At 38.0% G+C, this 18,344-nt stretch overlaps 1 protein-coding gene across 1 annotated transcript in view; it reads right to left on the bottom strand.

The window, feature by feature from the left end:
• The window catches only part of LOC115428458 (RNA-binding motif, single-stranded-interacting protein 3-like), a 527,598-nt gene that overhangs the window by 414,824 nt on the left and 94,430 nt on the right, over positions 1-18,344 (bottom strand). The window contains exon 3 of the mRNA XM_030147513.1: positions 8,483-8,698. Coding sequence (XP_030003373.1) covers positions 8,483-8,698 — 216 coding nt within the window. The remainder of the gene's footprint in view (positions 1-8,482; positions 8,699-18,344) is intronic.

The raw sequence follows: 18,344 nt of genomic DNA on the forward strand, positions 1-18,344 counted from the left end.
AAAATGATAAGGAGGGGGAAATTAATTATGGTAAAATAACATGAAACATGAAAGACACACAAACAGAGAGAAAATGTCTCAAAGGTACGAGCTGCATATTAAATATTCCAAGAGAAGCCGTCCACTCCACAGGCAGACACAATACAACACTTCACCTGACACTGTACGGTCAACACTAGTGCTATCACCAGTAAATGGCTCTGTCACACCAATTAGTGGAAAGTATCTACAGAGAATGTTTCCTTTTCTTTTCCATTGTAGTTGTGATCAATTCTACATAGACTACAAAATCTATAGAAGGCAAGGATTTGTCACAGTCAAGGCTATAGGAGTCTCTGCAGCCCATGTGGTTTTAAGTAAGGAATCCAATAACACCACGTGAAATCATTACCTTGTCAGGTTTTATTACTCTGCAGTACCCAAAGGCTGGTCCACTCACCCACGCTGTTACCCCACCGACGTAGCTGTTTTGCTCAAGCTACACAGACACAGACTACTCCTCTACATACCTGTTGTCTGTTTCATTCTGTTTCTAACATGTTTCCACTGTGTTTACCTTTGTCTTCCCTGTTTTCGTTCCCTTTTTCCATGTCTCAATCCCATATTTTTATCTCTTCTATAAATTCTGATATAAATCATGTGCACATTTCTGTACATTTCTCCATTGTTACTCTTTCTTTTATTACTTTTCCCATTACAAGGCATTCTTTGGGTAGTTTTCTGCTTGGTTATATTGGAATATGTAAATAAAATTGACTTGATTCTCTATTTTCTTTTAAAAAACAAACAAAAAACTTTGCTGGTACAAATATTACATTATGGCTAAAAAAGGACATACCTAGTATATTACAAATCATTATATATATATAGCTTCCAATCCTGCATGTTCATGTTTTCCTGCAGAATAACAACTAGAAAAGCACTCGGAGAGCGCAGACCTTCGCCAAGACAGATCAGTCGTCCCCCCCACCCCGATCACCAAAATTTAATCATTTGTTCCTTGTGCTAGTATCAACATTTCCTGAAAATTTCATGAAAATCCATCCATAACTTTTTGAATTATCTTGCTAACAGACAAACAGACCGACAGACAAAACCCTGTTTCACTTGGCAGAGGTAAATATAAGTATATTTGTGTTTATTGTTCCCATGTTTTAAGCAAATCAAACCTACAAGGATGTCACTTTACTGCAGTGAAAAAGGTGCAAAATGAAAGAATAACAGTTCGAAGCTGCAATGTATGCTTTCACCCTAACGTATCTGGCGAGGCTAATTAGTATTAGTTAACTGCTACAGGAGATATTCTTGCATATTCAAGGAAATAATGAAAGTCGCTCACTTGAACTGTCTTTATAGTAACATTTCCTGACTTCTAGACGACTTTCTCTGCTGCTGTTTTGTCATACCTTCTCCCCCCCCGGGGATCTACATCTCACCATATTAAGAGTGGAAATGTATCCGCTTCCATTGTAATTACAAACCCACTGGAGGCAAAGCTTCTTGATCTCTGCTGGATCCTCGCTCGCTTTTCTTTTTTCCTTTATTTATTCACCTCTCTCAGCTGAGAGGACAGACACATGCTGAGCTATCAGTTCTGTTTTTCTTCCCTTTCTGTTGGGCATTCTTTGCATTTAATATGCCTGAAATTACAATAGCATTTAGGAAGGCAATAAAAGCCATGAAGTAAAAGGGGAGTGTTTGTGTGACACACAGAGGTTGTAAAGTGTGAGGGAGTATGTATTAGCCAGTGAATTGTGCAAATCTCTGCTTCATATACAGTATGTGTTGACTATAAAGAGCTGTAAAAACGTACAAGGCAGACTCAAAAGGCCGGAACCATGCCTTTGTTTGCTGTTAGTGTCTGGGTAAGTCCTCTCTAGGCATTACAAATAGCTTCTTGAGGCCACAGCGTTGACTAGTGACAGCTCAAGACAAAGGAATGACTGGTTTGTGAATGAATACGGTGGAAAAGAGCAACAGAAGCCCCACTGTCCCACACAAACATGCAAGTTAGAGCTGAAAGAGTTGGCTCCAGTTTGAGAGCAGAGGGTCAAAGCCAGGGCAGAGTTCCATGACCCCACCATGATCATCAGCAAACACTGGTTAGCTGGGTACTGTGAGAGATGTGGCCGACCAGCATACCACAAAAAAACTCCCACAGGAGAACAGATCAAAGCAAAAAAGCAAGACTGAAAGTGTATCTGATCTAGTTTCCACAGTGTATCATTTTCACACTATGCTTGGTTTGTACATGTATGCACAGACACAGCTGGTATAGACGGCTAAATCGCCTGACATGGTCACATTTTGGCTGAGTGACTGGTACACACCAAGGTTATAATAGTTTTGGATTTTTACCTCCGCCAAGGAGGTTATGTTTTTGCCAGGGTTTGTTTGTTTGTTTGTCTGTCCGTTAGTGTGCAACATAACTCAAAAAGTTATGGACAGATTTGGATGAAATTTTCAGGGTTTGTTGGAAATGGGATAAGGAAGAAATGATTAAATTTTGGTGGTGATCGGGGGTGGGGGGGCTCACGGGGGGGGCGCAGACCAGAAAATTTCATCAAAATCTGTCCATAACTTTTTGAGTTATGTTGCACACTAACGGACAGACAAACAGACAGACAGACAGACAGACAAACAAACAAACAAACCCTGGCAAAAACATAACCTCCTTGGCGTGGGGGGGGCCCACGGGGGGGGGCACTGATCAGCCTTGGCGGAGGTCTGCGCTCTCCGAGTGCTTTTCTAGTTCAGTATAGTTTAGTTTTATTTAGTTTTGACTTTTATTTTCCTCTAATTCAGTTAGTTTTAATTTGCTTTTATAGCAGGTTTGCTAGTTTTATGTTAGTTTTCATTTTTTTCTAAATGCTTAGTTTTATTTTAGTTTTAGTAGTAATTTCAGTTTGGTCGTATCTTTTATCTTCCTCGCCGTCATATTCAAATAAATCCCAGACAGGACTCTGCTGCTTTCTCCCAACTTTAGTCTCCATGTTTCCAGGTAGAATGGGGACCAGAAGATGACTGTAAACCACAAGTGACGGACCGTCAAGTGTCGTATGGTGCCGCTAGCTAAAATTGCTAGAGCAAAATAAATCACTTTCGTAAAAAATCCAACATTGACAAAGACGAAAACGAAGGGAATTTTATCCATAATTTTTATATGTTTTAGTTCATTTTGAAAGCACACAATACAGTTTCAGTTAGCTATCGTTTTTTTCTGTTAATTATGGTTTTTATTTATTTCAGTTAACGAAAATGTTTTTACAATCCTAGTTTTCGGCATTTCGTTAGTTTTCATTAACGATAATAACCTTGGTACATACCTTGGCTGAAACACTTCCAGAACATAAATAAGACAGAAATGTGTATTATCACTAGTGACGTGACACTGGAACAGGCCATCGCATTGGAAATAGATTTAGGCACATTGTTTCAAACACACAATTACATAATAATGAAGACTTTGTCCAAAATAGGAGCAGATTTACAGGAGAAGCACAGAAGAGAGTGACAAGTGTTTATTGGTTATCTATTAATGATGTGACAAATTATTAACAAAGGTGCAGCCATTTTTTTTATAATGGTTTGTGCTGCACTGCCAAGACCAGTGCAAATTAGCGCAACGACACAATGTACCTAGAAACACCTGATTCTACAACAATACCAGCACAGGTTGTTACTGTAATGAGACAAACAGAAGGGGTTTTACCCATGTGTTTCTCTCTGGAAACAGCAACACAGACCAAAGACAAGCAGCAGAAGAATGCAGGTTTCTGCAGTAAAACAGACGATATTAGTGGATGAATGATACAGTGCATAGACAAAAAAAAAAAAAAATCACACTGTCCAACCTGTTCATAGGATCACCATTAAAACTGAAGTAAATACTGAAGGGGGAGGTTCATTCTGCAGCCGTAATTAACCCATAAAGACCCAGCGCTACTTTTATGTCAGTTCCCAAATGAAATTTTCTCTATATTTAACATTTCCTGAGTGAGTTATCACCATTATTGTTCTCTGGATTTGTATTTTATCAGTATGAATCAGGTATTTTCCTGTATTTAATTTACTGATTATGAAGATGTTCATAAAAGCTCAGATTAAACTTGAGGGTTATTATATCAAAAGCAGAGAAAACTGCAGAAAAAGTGACTTTTACCTGTCAAACATATCTTTAACTCAACAAAAACCAAGCATTTCCATCCACTGTCACTGATCCAACTCCATGGGTTTTACTGGTGAATCAATGTTGTAGAAGATGACAGTGTTTCCACGTTCACTACGGAGCCTCTGAACGTCCAAATGGGTCATATCTGATGACCATGAAAAGATGATGAACTACATTTTACACCAATTATTTACATGTATTGATAGAATTAATGGATCAACAGGGATTAAACAGTTTAGATCAGTAGATGGTTTTGGTCGGTGATGGATGTTTGGGTCTTTATGAGTTAATGGAGATCCACAGAAAAGTTACATATGTGTAGTGTTCCGACTTCCACAATTCATAACATTCTCTGGTCAAATCCATTGGTAGATACATTTATGCTACATGGTTTGTAGGCCATTGTTTTTAATATCAGGAATGAAGACTAAACATTGCATGCAAGTGCTCTTAGCAAATACTCTCTTCCCCAAAATTAGCATTTTAAAGTGGAAACTTCTCCAAATTCATAAGCAATTAAGTGAGGTGCCAAAGCCGTTCCAGGGCTAACCTCCAGTCCCTTCAGTAAATCTCAATAGTGTGTTTTGTTTCTTTTTTTACGCTGAATGAGGGTTTGAGCTGGCACATAGTGTTAGTAAATCTGACCTTTAATTGAGAAATCTGTTGAATTCCCATAATAGTGTTACCAAGCAAACAACGAAGGATTTTTAAAGACCGATACAACTGAGAGAGTTTGGAATAGATAAATCAGGGTCATTAAACTCAAAGTAATTCATTAAAAGATCTGGACGTGAACAATCAACTAAATGTGAAAAGAAAAATTGGGGTGAATTCTAGATGCTATTTTTAGTTAATAATGTACAAAACTAAAACTTGAATGCGACCAGGTGCTTTGGTGCATGCCATCCGTTTTCTTCTCTGCCTCTTCCATCTTTCTCCACTACCCCTACCATGAGAAAAAAAAAAAAAATGCATAAAAGAACAATCTTAAAAACAAACAAAATAAAAAGGAGTAACAACATGGTTTTTCCACAGCCTGTGCAGGAGATATGTACCGTGACACCACAGTCCTAACATCAGGGAGAGGCATTTTTCAACTCAGACAAACCCGTGACCATGCTTAGTCAGAGGGGGACAAAAGTGGATTCATGTTCGCTCTGCTTGAGGAGAAATCAGGGACGTTTTAGTGAACAGTGTGAAAAGAATTCCGTTTTGGTTCTTGGGTCTGAGAAAGGACCACATTGTTAGCTGCATTTGCGACAGAGTTGCACCACAAGCAGAATGTTTATGTGGAATGTCCTCTGTTTCTACTTCCTGTTTGTGTAGTGGTTGAGGTGAGGACGGTGTTGATGGCAGTTTTCTGTTAGTTCCCATGATTGTGTGGAATGAGTGGAAACAGCGATGATTACAATGACAGCATGGTGCACACAACTACTCAAGTGCTCAGATAATTTCGTCTTACTATAAAAGCTTGCATATGAATGAACATGTAACTTGATATCGTGGGAGTGATATAAAACAACTGTGTGTGCAATCAGGTGCCAACATACAATGATGATTACCATATCTAAATCCAATCCAATTTCTTCCCTCATTGCATGCAAGCGCTCCAGGGGAGTCTCAACATGTTGGCAAATAGGCTGCTGGGAACGTAAGTGGTGCGAATGTGGGAGTGTTGTAATGGAAAATAAAGGAGAATGAAAGAAGGATTTGGTGTGAAACCTTGTAAATACATTTATTAGAGGAAGAGATACAGAGAAATAGAAACCTGCCAAATCTTTGTTTCCAGCTCTGTGACTGTGACAGCAACAGGACGATAATAAAATTCCTCAATTTGGCTCGTGCCGTGAGTTCCAGTCACACCCTGAATGTTACATTAGAAAACCAGATCGCACCAATAAAGTCGAATCAAACGGATTGCAGAACAGCAATTAATTCCAAGGATAATGACGGGGGAAGCCATCCAAAAGTGTCTCTACCTCAATTAGTCTCTCATTGCACTGTCGATAAAGAGAATGGATGAAAGAAAAACAAATTAAGTTGCAGAGAGGAGAGAGGGAGAAACAGGAAGAGATAAGGGAAAAGAGAAATTGTGAGGAGAGGGGAAGCACATGATGAGTGCTTAAGAGGAAAGAGTGTGGGAAAGAGGGAAAGATTAAAGGGAAAAGATTTAAAAGAGAGTGGTGGGAGGAGAGAGACGAAGGAAGAGTATGTGAATAAGAGTTTCTCTGATAGTAACAGCAGCTAATGGACACTAGAGAGAAAGAGTGATTAGAAATAAGAAGCCATGCAAATTCTGAGAGAGCGGAGCAACAAAAAGAGAACAGACTCACAGGTTTCTACCCAAATGTTCCTAAAATATTAATGACATTTTTACAAACCTTTCACGTTCATGTGTGTGCATTTCTTTCCAGGTCACTGGGGTAGCAGTCTACACAGTGAATCCCAGACTTCCCTCTGCCTGGTCACCTCCTCCACCTCCTCCTCCTCTGGGGGGGGTGTTCCCAGGCCAGCCAAGAGACATAATCCCTCCAGCGTGTCCTGCGTCTGCCCTGGGATCTCCTCCCACTTGGACGTGAAACACCTAACAAGTAAAACCTCCAGGAGGCATCCTAAACAGACACTTGAACCACTTCAACTGGATTCCGTCAGTGTGAAGGAGCAGCGGATCTAGTCTGAGCTACATCCAAACCTATCTCCACTTTGCAGAGGAAACTTACTTCCACTACCCACAGTTCATGAACACATATGAAGAAAAGAACATAGATGAACTGGTGCAACATCTGCATCACTGCCCATGCAGTGTCAAACCACCTGTCAACCTCCATCCTTTTCTCACAATGTTAACAAAACCCTGAGATATTGTCCAACTGACACTCATGGCCTCAGACTTGGAGGTGCTAATATTCAACCCAGCTGCTTCTCACTCGGCTACAAATCAACATCCAGCAGGACGACATCATCTGCAAAAAGCTGAGATGCATTCCTAACCCTATCTAATTAAACACTCTAAACCCCATGGCTACATGTACAAATTCTGTCCATTAAAATAATTTACAAAAATTGCAACAAAAGGAAGCTGTGGTTGAGTCCAATTGCCACCCAGAATAAGTCTGACCAAGCTCTGGTTCCAGGTGTACAAGGACCAAATAGACCATCAAAGTGTTTCCATCTACTGCGATTGCATCTGAATATTAAGAGTTGGTTTATTGTGAAAAACACTTGGTGCATATTAATGCCAGTAACATTTTTAATTTCCCATTTGATTCAATGTTTGATTTATCACCTTATAATAAAAATAAAAAAGTAAGGTTTATTACCTTAAGGAGACATAAATGAACTCACAGTGACATACGATTATTGCCAGCCTTTACCCACAGATCATCTGACCCAGAAATTCATCCATTTTATTAAAGTATGTCACACAAGCTTAAGAGTTGCTCTCTGAACCACTGCTACTAATCTACATTTTGCACATATAACATCATTTCAGAAACTTGACCTTGCTTCTTCAAAGCCATTCTGATTTGTCAGAGCTCTCGTCTAATATTTGTTGCAACTACTCTTCATGAATGGCAGCATAATGTTGCTACTTCCATCAAATAGGCATTTACGTTTCCATTAATTCTAGAAATACTGCAATTTCCTAATCTGTTAACAAATGCACATACAGCCACACTTCATCATCCGTTACCTTTTATTTAAATACCTTTTTTCCTCTCTCTCTTCCAGGCTTAAAAGCATATTTGCTTTCAAAACAATCACTTTCAGGATTTACCCTCAGCTTTTTTTAATGCACAAATTTTAATGCTGTTGGATGCACACTTAGTAAAGCATCAAGAAACATAAAACAGGGTTCCTACAGGTCTCTACAAGTTAAATTTAAGACTTTTTAAGACCTTTTTAAGACTACTTAGAACAGAATTTAATGCCTATTTCTCAGCCATACTGGCTAAAATTCATCACTCCTAGAATTTAGGAAAATGTATTTCTTTACTCCAACGCCTTGATTCTCACCGTTCCCAGTCATTTCTTACTGGGGGCTGCAAAGTTATCAGTCATTGGTTTCTAATTTCAACATAAATTGTCATGTTGGAATGGATGGAACTGAATAGAATAACCATACTTTTTTTGCAGCGTGGACATTTACATACAATACAGCCGACAAGTTTATGACAACATACCTTAAGACTTATTATATCAAATTTAAAGCCTTTTAAAGACTTTTTTAAGGTACTAAATGCAGATTTAAGACTTTTTAAGACCCTGCAGGAACCCTGATAAAAGAGTAGACCGTTTTATTGTACTCACAGCTGAATGGGTCGGGCAGTAGCCGAAGCTGGTGTGCACTGACTGGTGGTGGTGGTGTTGGTGGTGGGATAGGTAATGCTGTATATTTGCACGAGTAAAGGAGGGGCCGCTCCACGTCCCCTGACCGCCACTGCTACCTGTGGTCCAGCTGGAGCTAAGGCTTGGACTCATGGCTGCTGTCTTACTGCTGTGATAACCTCTCACCACTGCACTGGGCTGGAAGACAAAGAGAAAGAAGGCACAGGAGGAAGGGAAAACAGAGAGGTTAAGGTTTGGTGAGAAACAGACAAAATGTGAGGGTTTGCAATGGCAAATGTTAGCGTCAGGAACATCAACTAGAGGCACCCTACACTCTTCAGTAGGCAAGCACTGACAACTAGCTGCCCGCTCACTGACCTGAATCCAAAGGCTAGAAATGTTGATCTAAAATCTCCATACCAGAGCATCAAGATCGTTCTCATACTTTTTTCACCCTCCCTCTTTTAGTCTCCGGGAGCACCAGATGTTGTGAAACCCCCTTCTGTCACGGTTGAGATGTGTTCTTGCTGAAAAAAGTGCTGATTGGTTTGATAAGATGCTTGGATTACAGGCTGGCAAGCGGCTTCTCAGTGTGGCATTATGCATTTGGTATCAACAGGGTCCAGGAAACACAGGGCTGAATCTGCTGACAGGCTGGCTTATGTGGCTCTGAGATGAGTTACCTGGGCTGTCATAGCCATTGGAGCACAGAAAAAAAAGACGAACAGGACACACAAAGCATTTTAACAAGACCTAGGGCGAACGCGCAAACCCGAGTAAGCAGTGCCTCATAGTGTTTGCTTAAGTCTGAACAGCAGCCATCAGTCTATCAGGTAAATGTAGAAAGAAAAATGTACACTACACCCATGTTCTAGTTAACCATTACAACCTCATATATGACAATATGTCAGGTTTAGTAAATGTCTTGATGAGTAGAGTAGAAAATGCTTGTAGTGATTATGTGCATATAACTGATGATTACTCTCACAAAACCCTAATTTGTCACCAGTCTGTGTGTCTAATACCCAATGTTAGTCAATTAATCACTAAATCAGGAGAGAATAAAAGTGGAATGAAGAGAAAATGAGAATGATTCCAGTTTGTGTGCACGTTTATTGAATTATTGCGACCGAAAGTAATAGACTTAGGTGCTCAGAGCCCAGAAGGAAGATCAACAAAAGGTGAATAAAGTGACAAAGCTATGGAGGAAACTCCTCCAGACAGGGCTGAGAATGTGAAAGTAGGGCCAGATCACAGAGCGGAGGAGGGTCACATGACAGCCAACAAACATAAATGGCAGCTGGAAGGCAGTAAAGTGATGGGACACTAAGTCAAAAGTAAATGGCTAAGACCACAGGTGACTACACAATACTTTTGTCTGTTACAATGGTTAATGAGTCAGATGAAGTATAAAGCCCAGGCAAAGTCACGATAATTTAAGGGGAACTGAAATCTTCAAGAAAATTAAGAGTAGAACAAACACAAAAAGCCCATAAAAAGTATCTCTGTTAGAGGGGTACAACTGTGGAAGAATCTGGACCAAAACTTTAAGATGTCTTCTTCAATTTGTGCATTTAAAAGGATGTATAAATCCACTATAATAACAACATATAAAACATTATCTGAATAAGTGAATATCTACAGGTGTCCCATAAGTCTCCATACATAGGAGACATAATACATTCCATACATATATGGTTCTAACATGTATTTCTTCATATTTCAGATAACCCAAAGAATGCATTTCAATAAAGAGCAACGAATTGAAATCATCCTGATGGCCGGTTCAGCAAGCAGTCGTATGGTTGCAAGCGCATTTAACAGAAAACATGGGACGAGTATCACACACGACACTGTGGCAAAACTTATTGTCAAGTTCAAAAAAACAGGAAGTGTTTTGGATCAATTTGTTCCCGACAAAATGGCAGTCATATAGAGCATATTATATAAATAAAAATGGCTTATGTCAAGAAACGTTTATTTTTCCTATGTATGGAGACTTATGGGACACCCTGTAGTTATAATATCAAAGAAGGCATAAAAATATGATATTATTGAGTATTGCCTATTTGTAATTAATTAATAGAGACTATCATGATTAGGAGATATTATGGCATTTATTAATGATTGTATTTGTGGTAAATATTTAAAGTGCATACAAATATAGTTTAGATTAAAAATGGTTGATGATTTAAATCTGATCATGTGTGAGGTGACTACGGATGTTTAGTGTTATTGTAGGTAGGTAGGTAGGTAGGTAGGTAGGTAGATAGGTAGATAGATAGATAGATAGATAGATAGATAGATAGATAGATAGATAGATAGATAGATAGATAGATAGATAGATAGATAGATAGATAGAACGATAGATAGATAGAACGATAGATAGATAGAACGATAGATAGAACGATAGAACGATAGAACGATAGATACGTAGATAGATAGATAGATAGATAGATAGATAGATAGATAGATAGATAGATAGATAGATAGATAGATAGATAGATAGATAGATAGATAGATAGATAGATAGATAGATAGATAGATAGATAGATAGATAGATAGTTTTTTTAAGTGTCTTAACAAAGCAAAGGAAGTGGAATCAATTTAATTATTAGCTTGCAAAAAGGGGGTGGAGTCTATAAGTTATACTTCTTCCCGTTCCTTTTCGAGCGCCGAAAATTGTGTCTGACCATGTTGTATGGCTCTTTGTTATCTGATGATTTTATGTGCTTGAAATAAAACTAAACTACCTAAACCTTATGATATGTTGTGGCTGAAAAAAATAATGCCTGCTTGCCGATGAATGTAGCCATCTAAGATGACAACTATGGTGTAAATAAGAACAAGATACCACTGGTCAACTGCACTTCAACATGCTTCATCATGTCAGAGGTGGTTTGTGTGATACTGGCACAGAGCTTTCACTGGTGCTGCTACACCCTGTGATACTGCTGGAATTGTGTAGGGAAAAGACTAAAAACAAAAGAAACTGTGGAGTTGTTCTGGGGTCATGTGAAGAGGACAGCCTGGGTTCTCTTCAAACAGAACTGGTGGTTAAAGAAAAAAACAAAACAAAACTGATCTCCACTCCACGTTTACAGCTGTGCACTGCGGAACGCTCTGTGTTCCTATTGGTCAGTTTAATGACAGCATATGAACCCATCATATGAAATGTGAACATGCTACATTTTTGGTGAGGCATCCCAGATGTAACACTGATTGTTGTCCACTGTGTCAGACTACATTTGAGCCAGATCAAGTCTGACCGTGAGCGTGTCAGATTGTGACTGGATGAAGATGGAAACCAGCTGACTCAACTTAGAGATAGCGGTAAACTGTAACTTACAAAGGCTGCACAAGGAGAGAGTCTTCTTTCTCTGAGCTGCATTTGTGATCATGAGGATCATTTACCTGGAACAGTTGGTGATGGTTTACATATTATTCTGGGTTTTATGTTGACACATGTAGGTTGTCGTAAGTATGAGAAATTCTTGCAATTTCAACTCAGAATTACAAGTGGGATGGATTTTCCCACAAGTGAGAGTGTTCTTCCCAAGCATTAATCTAGTTGGTGCACGCAACTTCAACACAGGTGCTTTCACCGCACACATTCATTTTCCGTCTCCATGACTAGCAGACATGACTGTTTCTGTTTTTGCTGAGCAGAGTAAACAAGGTGAGGAACACCAAGTTTCACTGCAGCATCTTGCTAGCATGTTTTTGGCAACTTTTAAGGAGACAGCTTCTTCACTGAGAGAAAGCCTCAAGTAGAAAAAGATCCTAACGCAACACTCTAAGGTAGCTAGGCCTGTGTATTGGCAAGAATTTGGTGATACGATACAAATCACAATACTAGGATCATGATACGATATATCATGATATTGTTAAAAAGGCAAAAAAAAATTTAAGATTATTTAACTCTTTCATGCACACTGGTCACTACAGTGGACAGCTGTTCAAAAGTGTTCTCTTGTATATTCATGGATTTGCTTGTTTTAGTTCCATATCAGCCAACACAGTGGACACTTATGCATCATCCCATACACTGACATTCATACCATTACTGTAACTTTGCTGGTCTAGATAAACCTGATCTGCAGTAAGATGTTTGAGAGTAAAAAAACTGCTAATTGTTATTAGACTGTAATTAACAGGGTTTTGTTTTTTTTTTTTTTTTGCATATTATCTCCATGCAGGTATGTTAAAATGTGAGAAAACATCAGATTAGCAGCATTAAAAATGTTTTTACTTCATAGTTTTTACACAGTATATCAGTAAATACATGTTTCTTTGGTTCTAAAACTATATGCATGTTGTCCAGCTGAGTGGATATTTTTGTAACTCCATAAAAATAGGCTAACAAAAATCAATAGAATTATTATTTTTATACCTAAAGAGGGATAAAAACACTCAGGAAAAAAATCTTGATTAAGGTTTTCATAATTCCTGCATGAAAGGGTTAAACTAAACACATTTTTATTTGATCAGAACAGGATTTAATGCTATATCACAACATTTTTCTAATTCTCCTAGTTTCCAAAGGAACTAACATCTGCCTCTCAGAAAGTAAAAAGTGCTTTTAGGATGATTCAAATAACCATTGTTTAATAAAACCGTGTTAAATAATAATAAAGATAGAGACAATAAAGAAAACCAAAAAAAAAAAAAAATTAACCTCTGCCATATCTGCATTTGAATAAATACCTAAAAATATCGATACAGTACTTTTTATTATTGATACAGAATTGTGAAGTGAAATATCACGATATGTTGCAGAACCAATATTTTCTAACACCCCTAAAGGTAGTTACTACATATACTATATTTTGAGTTAATTAGAATAGCTGAGCACTGTAATCATTATCAATGTATGCAGTTTGTACTGTATTAACAAGTGAAATGCTAAATGCAGTGGTTGTAGCTCTTCACTCTGTCAGTCTTTTTTTTTTTTTTTTTTTTTTTTTTAAAACCAGCGCAGCTCACCACAAGCTCATTAATCATTCTACTCACATGTAACAGTGTTTTCATTCACATTTGCACATAACATGAAGTGCAAAGACAAACCACTCTGAATGAACCACAGCTGTACATCACTAGAGAGTATTAACATCCCCTTTTAGCCTCTGCTGGATTTTCACTGAGGTCAGAGGTCATCCCACACAGGAGAGACACTGGAGAGGCATGGCAATATTATAGACACACAGCTGCACTTAGAAAGCTTGCCAGTTTCGTATTCTGAATCACGGAAGAAGCAGAGGGGGGAAACGTAAGCCAAAGTTGAGCCCAATACATACAATATCCACCGACAGGTTTAGGGCTCATGCTAATATAAAACAGGAGGAGGCCGTTTCCTCCAAAGCAGGACAAATACATTTATACAGTGCAGTATAGAGTCTATAGAGGAGCCTGAAAGAACCCTCTGTTGTGATAAAACTGAATATTCTGGGAAAAAAATCTAAATACGTGAACCACTAATTATGAATCATCAAGTATCGAAGCTTCAAAAATGGAAACTTCAACTCCGAGAAAAAAGTTTGTCCGTCCCGCCCCTGGTTTTGTCCAACAAATCGAACCAAGTTGTTTTTTTTGTTTTTTTTCCACAGACTATAAATGAAAGGCTTAGTCATGAGGTCAAATTTTGAGAACAGTGCGTGGGCAGAATATATAACGTACTAACACTACAGCAGCAACAGCAGCATTTACACCTATTTTACCTCACTGGAGAAAGTTATTAAATGTTATATAGACATTCTCTGTCTACAGCCACAGCCAGAAGGGAAGGAAGGAACAGCTCCACGTACGGTACATTAAGCTGCATTGCCACGGCTGCTACTTTAATGCAAGTATTCACCAGTTCATAGAGTTTAAGTGCAGCCTCAAGCCATGCAACAACCTCCATTGGCCTTATAAATGAGGATTATTCAGCCAAAGAGAAGGAATTTAGGACTAATGCGTCTGTGCATAGGTGTTCCGTTACCAACGCTATCTCAGGAGTGCTGTAAAGTTGAAATGCGTTTTATGCACATGCATTGGGTATATAGGGATAACAGAGGCATTGATGAAAACATTGTAAGGCTGGGTTGCTATGCTGCATGACTGACAAGATATTTGGCCTTTATATCACAGGGGCAGGGCTGTGTTTTAACATGAGCCTGAGATCCGAGGGTCTTGACATTCCTCAGCTGGAATGCATGATTGGTCCCCAGACTCAGATTCATGTCACAAACTTTCAGCGGCTCGTCAGAGAGCTGCACACTGCGTATATTTCTCCATTTTATATAAGGGCCAATTGGATCTGGTTACACAAGGCTTTTCCTCCTCCGAGGGGAAATGTTTTACATGCAGGCAAACAGATGTGTGCATGCAGTGGCTTTTGTCTATGTGGGCTTGTGGGTGGATGCAAGTGTTTTGTATCTGTGGGTTCTGCGCTTGATTTGCTCAAAATTTACCAAGAGGGATGACGATAAAAAGAGGGGAACAAACGTTTTTAATAAGGATAAATCATATCCTGTATTGTGTATGTGTTCTTGTTCTTTAATGCTTACAAACTGGAGCTTTAGGATAACAGATTTACAGAGGTCCAATGAGGATAAATCCATTTATATACATCTACATGTTGTTTATTTAAGTGCCTATGAGTATTTTTACTTCCAAATATTTAAAAGAAATTATCTAAAATTGCCATTAGAGTGTTTGGGATAAAAAGCTGCAAAGTTCTGCCAAAGATGCCAATTGACTGGATTGTAGAGATATAAACTCAATGTAGTTACTGGATTTATGTGTCCACTAAAGGGAGTAGTGAGTCATTCTGCCGGTCTCCCACCACAAGGCCTTAGACCGAAGCATTAGAAAGTGACCAGATGGGATGAGAACCACTAAAAAACAACTTTCAGAGTCAAAGAAAGTGATAAAGTGATAAAAGCTATTGTTGTTTTCACTGCTGGACACAGATATAAATGAAAAGAATGGAGTGTGATGCTGAAACAACAGCATTTCCTCTACACAGGTGAGTTTGATTATGAGGGTATTGTGATATTGGATGTTATTATCTTTGTTAAGTTATCGTTTTTTGATCCACAGTTCAGACTAAACTGTGATAGTTTTGAACTTGTGTGGACGATTCCAACTGACAGCACAAACCATACAGAAAAACAAAGGTTATTTTTGTTTTACTGTGTCTGTTTTCTATCTAAAAACAGAACTAAGCTAACAGAGCTATAATGTAAACTATCAGCAGCGGAACATGTGAAGTGTCATGATAAGCAGCTATGAGTTTAGGTTGAAGAAGAAAATTTTAATCAGACCATAATATAGGTGCACATAAACAATGAGCTTTATACTTGATTCAGTGAGTGATACAGTCTGTGGAAACATTGGCATTTATTTGTTTGTGGTTTTGGGAACGGATTGTGTTTGGGTACATGACTTCCATCAGCTGTTCAGCATTTGGAATATCAATACTACATAGAATCCTTTTCATGAACAGAAAGGATCCAACAGACTTTCACTGAAAAAAGAACAGGCTTTTAATGTCTTTTCCGTCCTAACACAAGTATTTCTGTATACATTTTCAGGAACAATTTTTTTGGATCCATAATTTTCCAGTCTGAATTTACAGTCAATTGTTCATCAATGTAAATCATCTTCAATATTAAAGTTTTTATTCAGTTAAGGTCAGCTGAATATATTCACTAAAAAAGACGACTCTGTTTGACTCTAATAATGAAGCCTAAAGCTTCAAAATGGTGTATTTACATAACAAAACCACAAAGGTTTCAAGCACACTTAAATACAGCAAAATACCGCTGCAAACACTGATCTTTTCCAGCAAGTACAGCACATCTAAGATAAGAAAATATGACATAAATAGGAGAGTGTGCATTATATTTTCAGTCAAGATATTAATTTAGCCAGATATAAATCTGTGAAAGGCAGGACGTTATCAACACCACTTATTACTAAACATGCAAGTCAAGACGGGATAATGCGTCTCCCTCACTTATGCAAAAGTGAGCTGAGGTTGTGGCTCCATTAATACACCGAGATGAACCAGAGCAGAACATCCCCCCTGAGTCCATTTTTCACTGGTTAAGTGATTTCTTCCCTCCCCTTGCTCTTCCTCTACTGACACTGTGGGGTCCACCATGTCAGAGGGTGGACCCTGAATTACTGAAATGTACTTACTCATATATAAATGCTTTATTTTTTTAATGTAAAGCATATATACATACATATATATATACATACATACATATATATATACATACATATATATATATATATATATATATATACATATATATATATATACATATACATATATATATATATATACATATACATATATATATATACATATACATATATATATATACACACACACATATATACACACACACACACACACATATACACACACATATACACACACACACACATATATATATATATATATATATATATATATATATATATAGATATATATATATATATGTCTATACACCAAAGAATGGTTGCAATGAATTTGTAACCATTTCAATTATAGTTTAGAATTTGCTCTCCTCTTTTAAGTGAGTTTAATTCAGAAAACTAAAGCATTCGTTGTAACGAAAGCTCAGTTTCAGTGGCAGTGTCAAGTGCTTGGAGATGGATTGAACAAAGTCACATCGGCTTCCTTTATGTTTCCTGAGGTGAAAAGAAGACAAACATTGCATGCTCATTCACAGGAGTCATTTCTCTGTGAACACTGTGTGACCCCATAACTATGATGAAACCTCCCTGTGAGCTCCTCTGTGAGGAATAATATGGTCGTATTGAACAATTCCTTGCTTTCCAGGACATATTTTCACCATGAAATCTATAACACGATAGAACAAAACACGCTCTGGTAAAGTGTTGAGGAAGGAGGCTGTGGTGTATTGTTGACATCAGATTGCTTTTGTTTGACAGAAAGTTTAACAGGGCTCTCAGAAATCCACCGATTTTGGAGTTTTTTGGCCTCTAGTGGACCTTCAAGAATGAATTAAACGATTTGTCAACTATATAATTACTAACAGACTTCTTAGTTCCAGCATTTTTAAAGAAGAAATTTCTGATTCCTGCTTCATCCTTCTTTTTTAAAATATATATTAGTGCTGTCAAATGATTACAGTTTTTTAAATCAGATTAATCACAGGGTTGCTGTGGATTAATTTCGATTAATCATGATTAAATATTCATTTTTAATCTATGTTAATCACATTTCATTTTGCATGAACAAACAGACTCAAGAAAGAAGGGCATACATATATGCACTTAACAAGCTGGGCGACGTGTTAGCCGAAGTGCTAGCAGAGTCCCCGATGAAGGTACTGTATGCTTCACATTAATGAGGTATTTTAAGGTGGAAGTGCTTTGGTGGAAAAAAAAAACTCCTTCCTGCAGAGTGTGCAGAATACTTCATATTGGTTGACTGTTCTGTCTTGGTTTTTTTGTACTCATATTTCCATCCAGAGGACCAACGTGCAGTCTAGCATCTTCCATCTTTATCGGTTGGTTTTGCTGCTTGTCACTACTGGATCACCTAACCATTTGTGCATGTGTGACAGTAACTCTACTTGGACAAACTGTCCGAAATGCCAGAGACATTCAGAGTCATTCTGCGCTGCAAATGGGTTAATTGCATTAAAATTTTTCGGCAGATTAATCATGATGATGGATTAATCCGTGTTAACGTGTTCATTTTGAGAGCCCTAATATATATTATCTCCTTATGACAGTAAACAGAATGTATTTGAGTTGTGGGCCAAACATTTCAGGACATTATTCGACACTGTCACAATTATCAAACATTTTATAGACT

This window comes from Sphaeramia orbicularis, chromosome 11, assembly GCF_902148855.1.
Source record: "Sphaeramia orbicularis chromosome 11, fSphaOr1.1, whole genome shotgun sequence".
Classification (NCBI taxonomy): Eukaryota; Metazoa; Chordata; class Actinopteri; order Kurtiformes; family Apogonidae; genus Sphaeramia; species Sphaeramia orbicularis.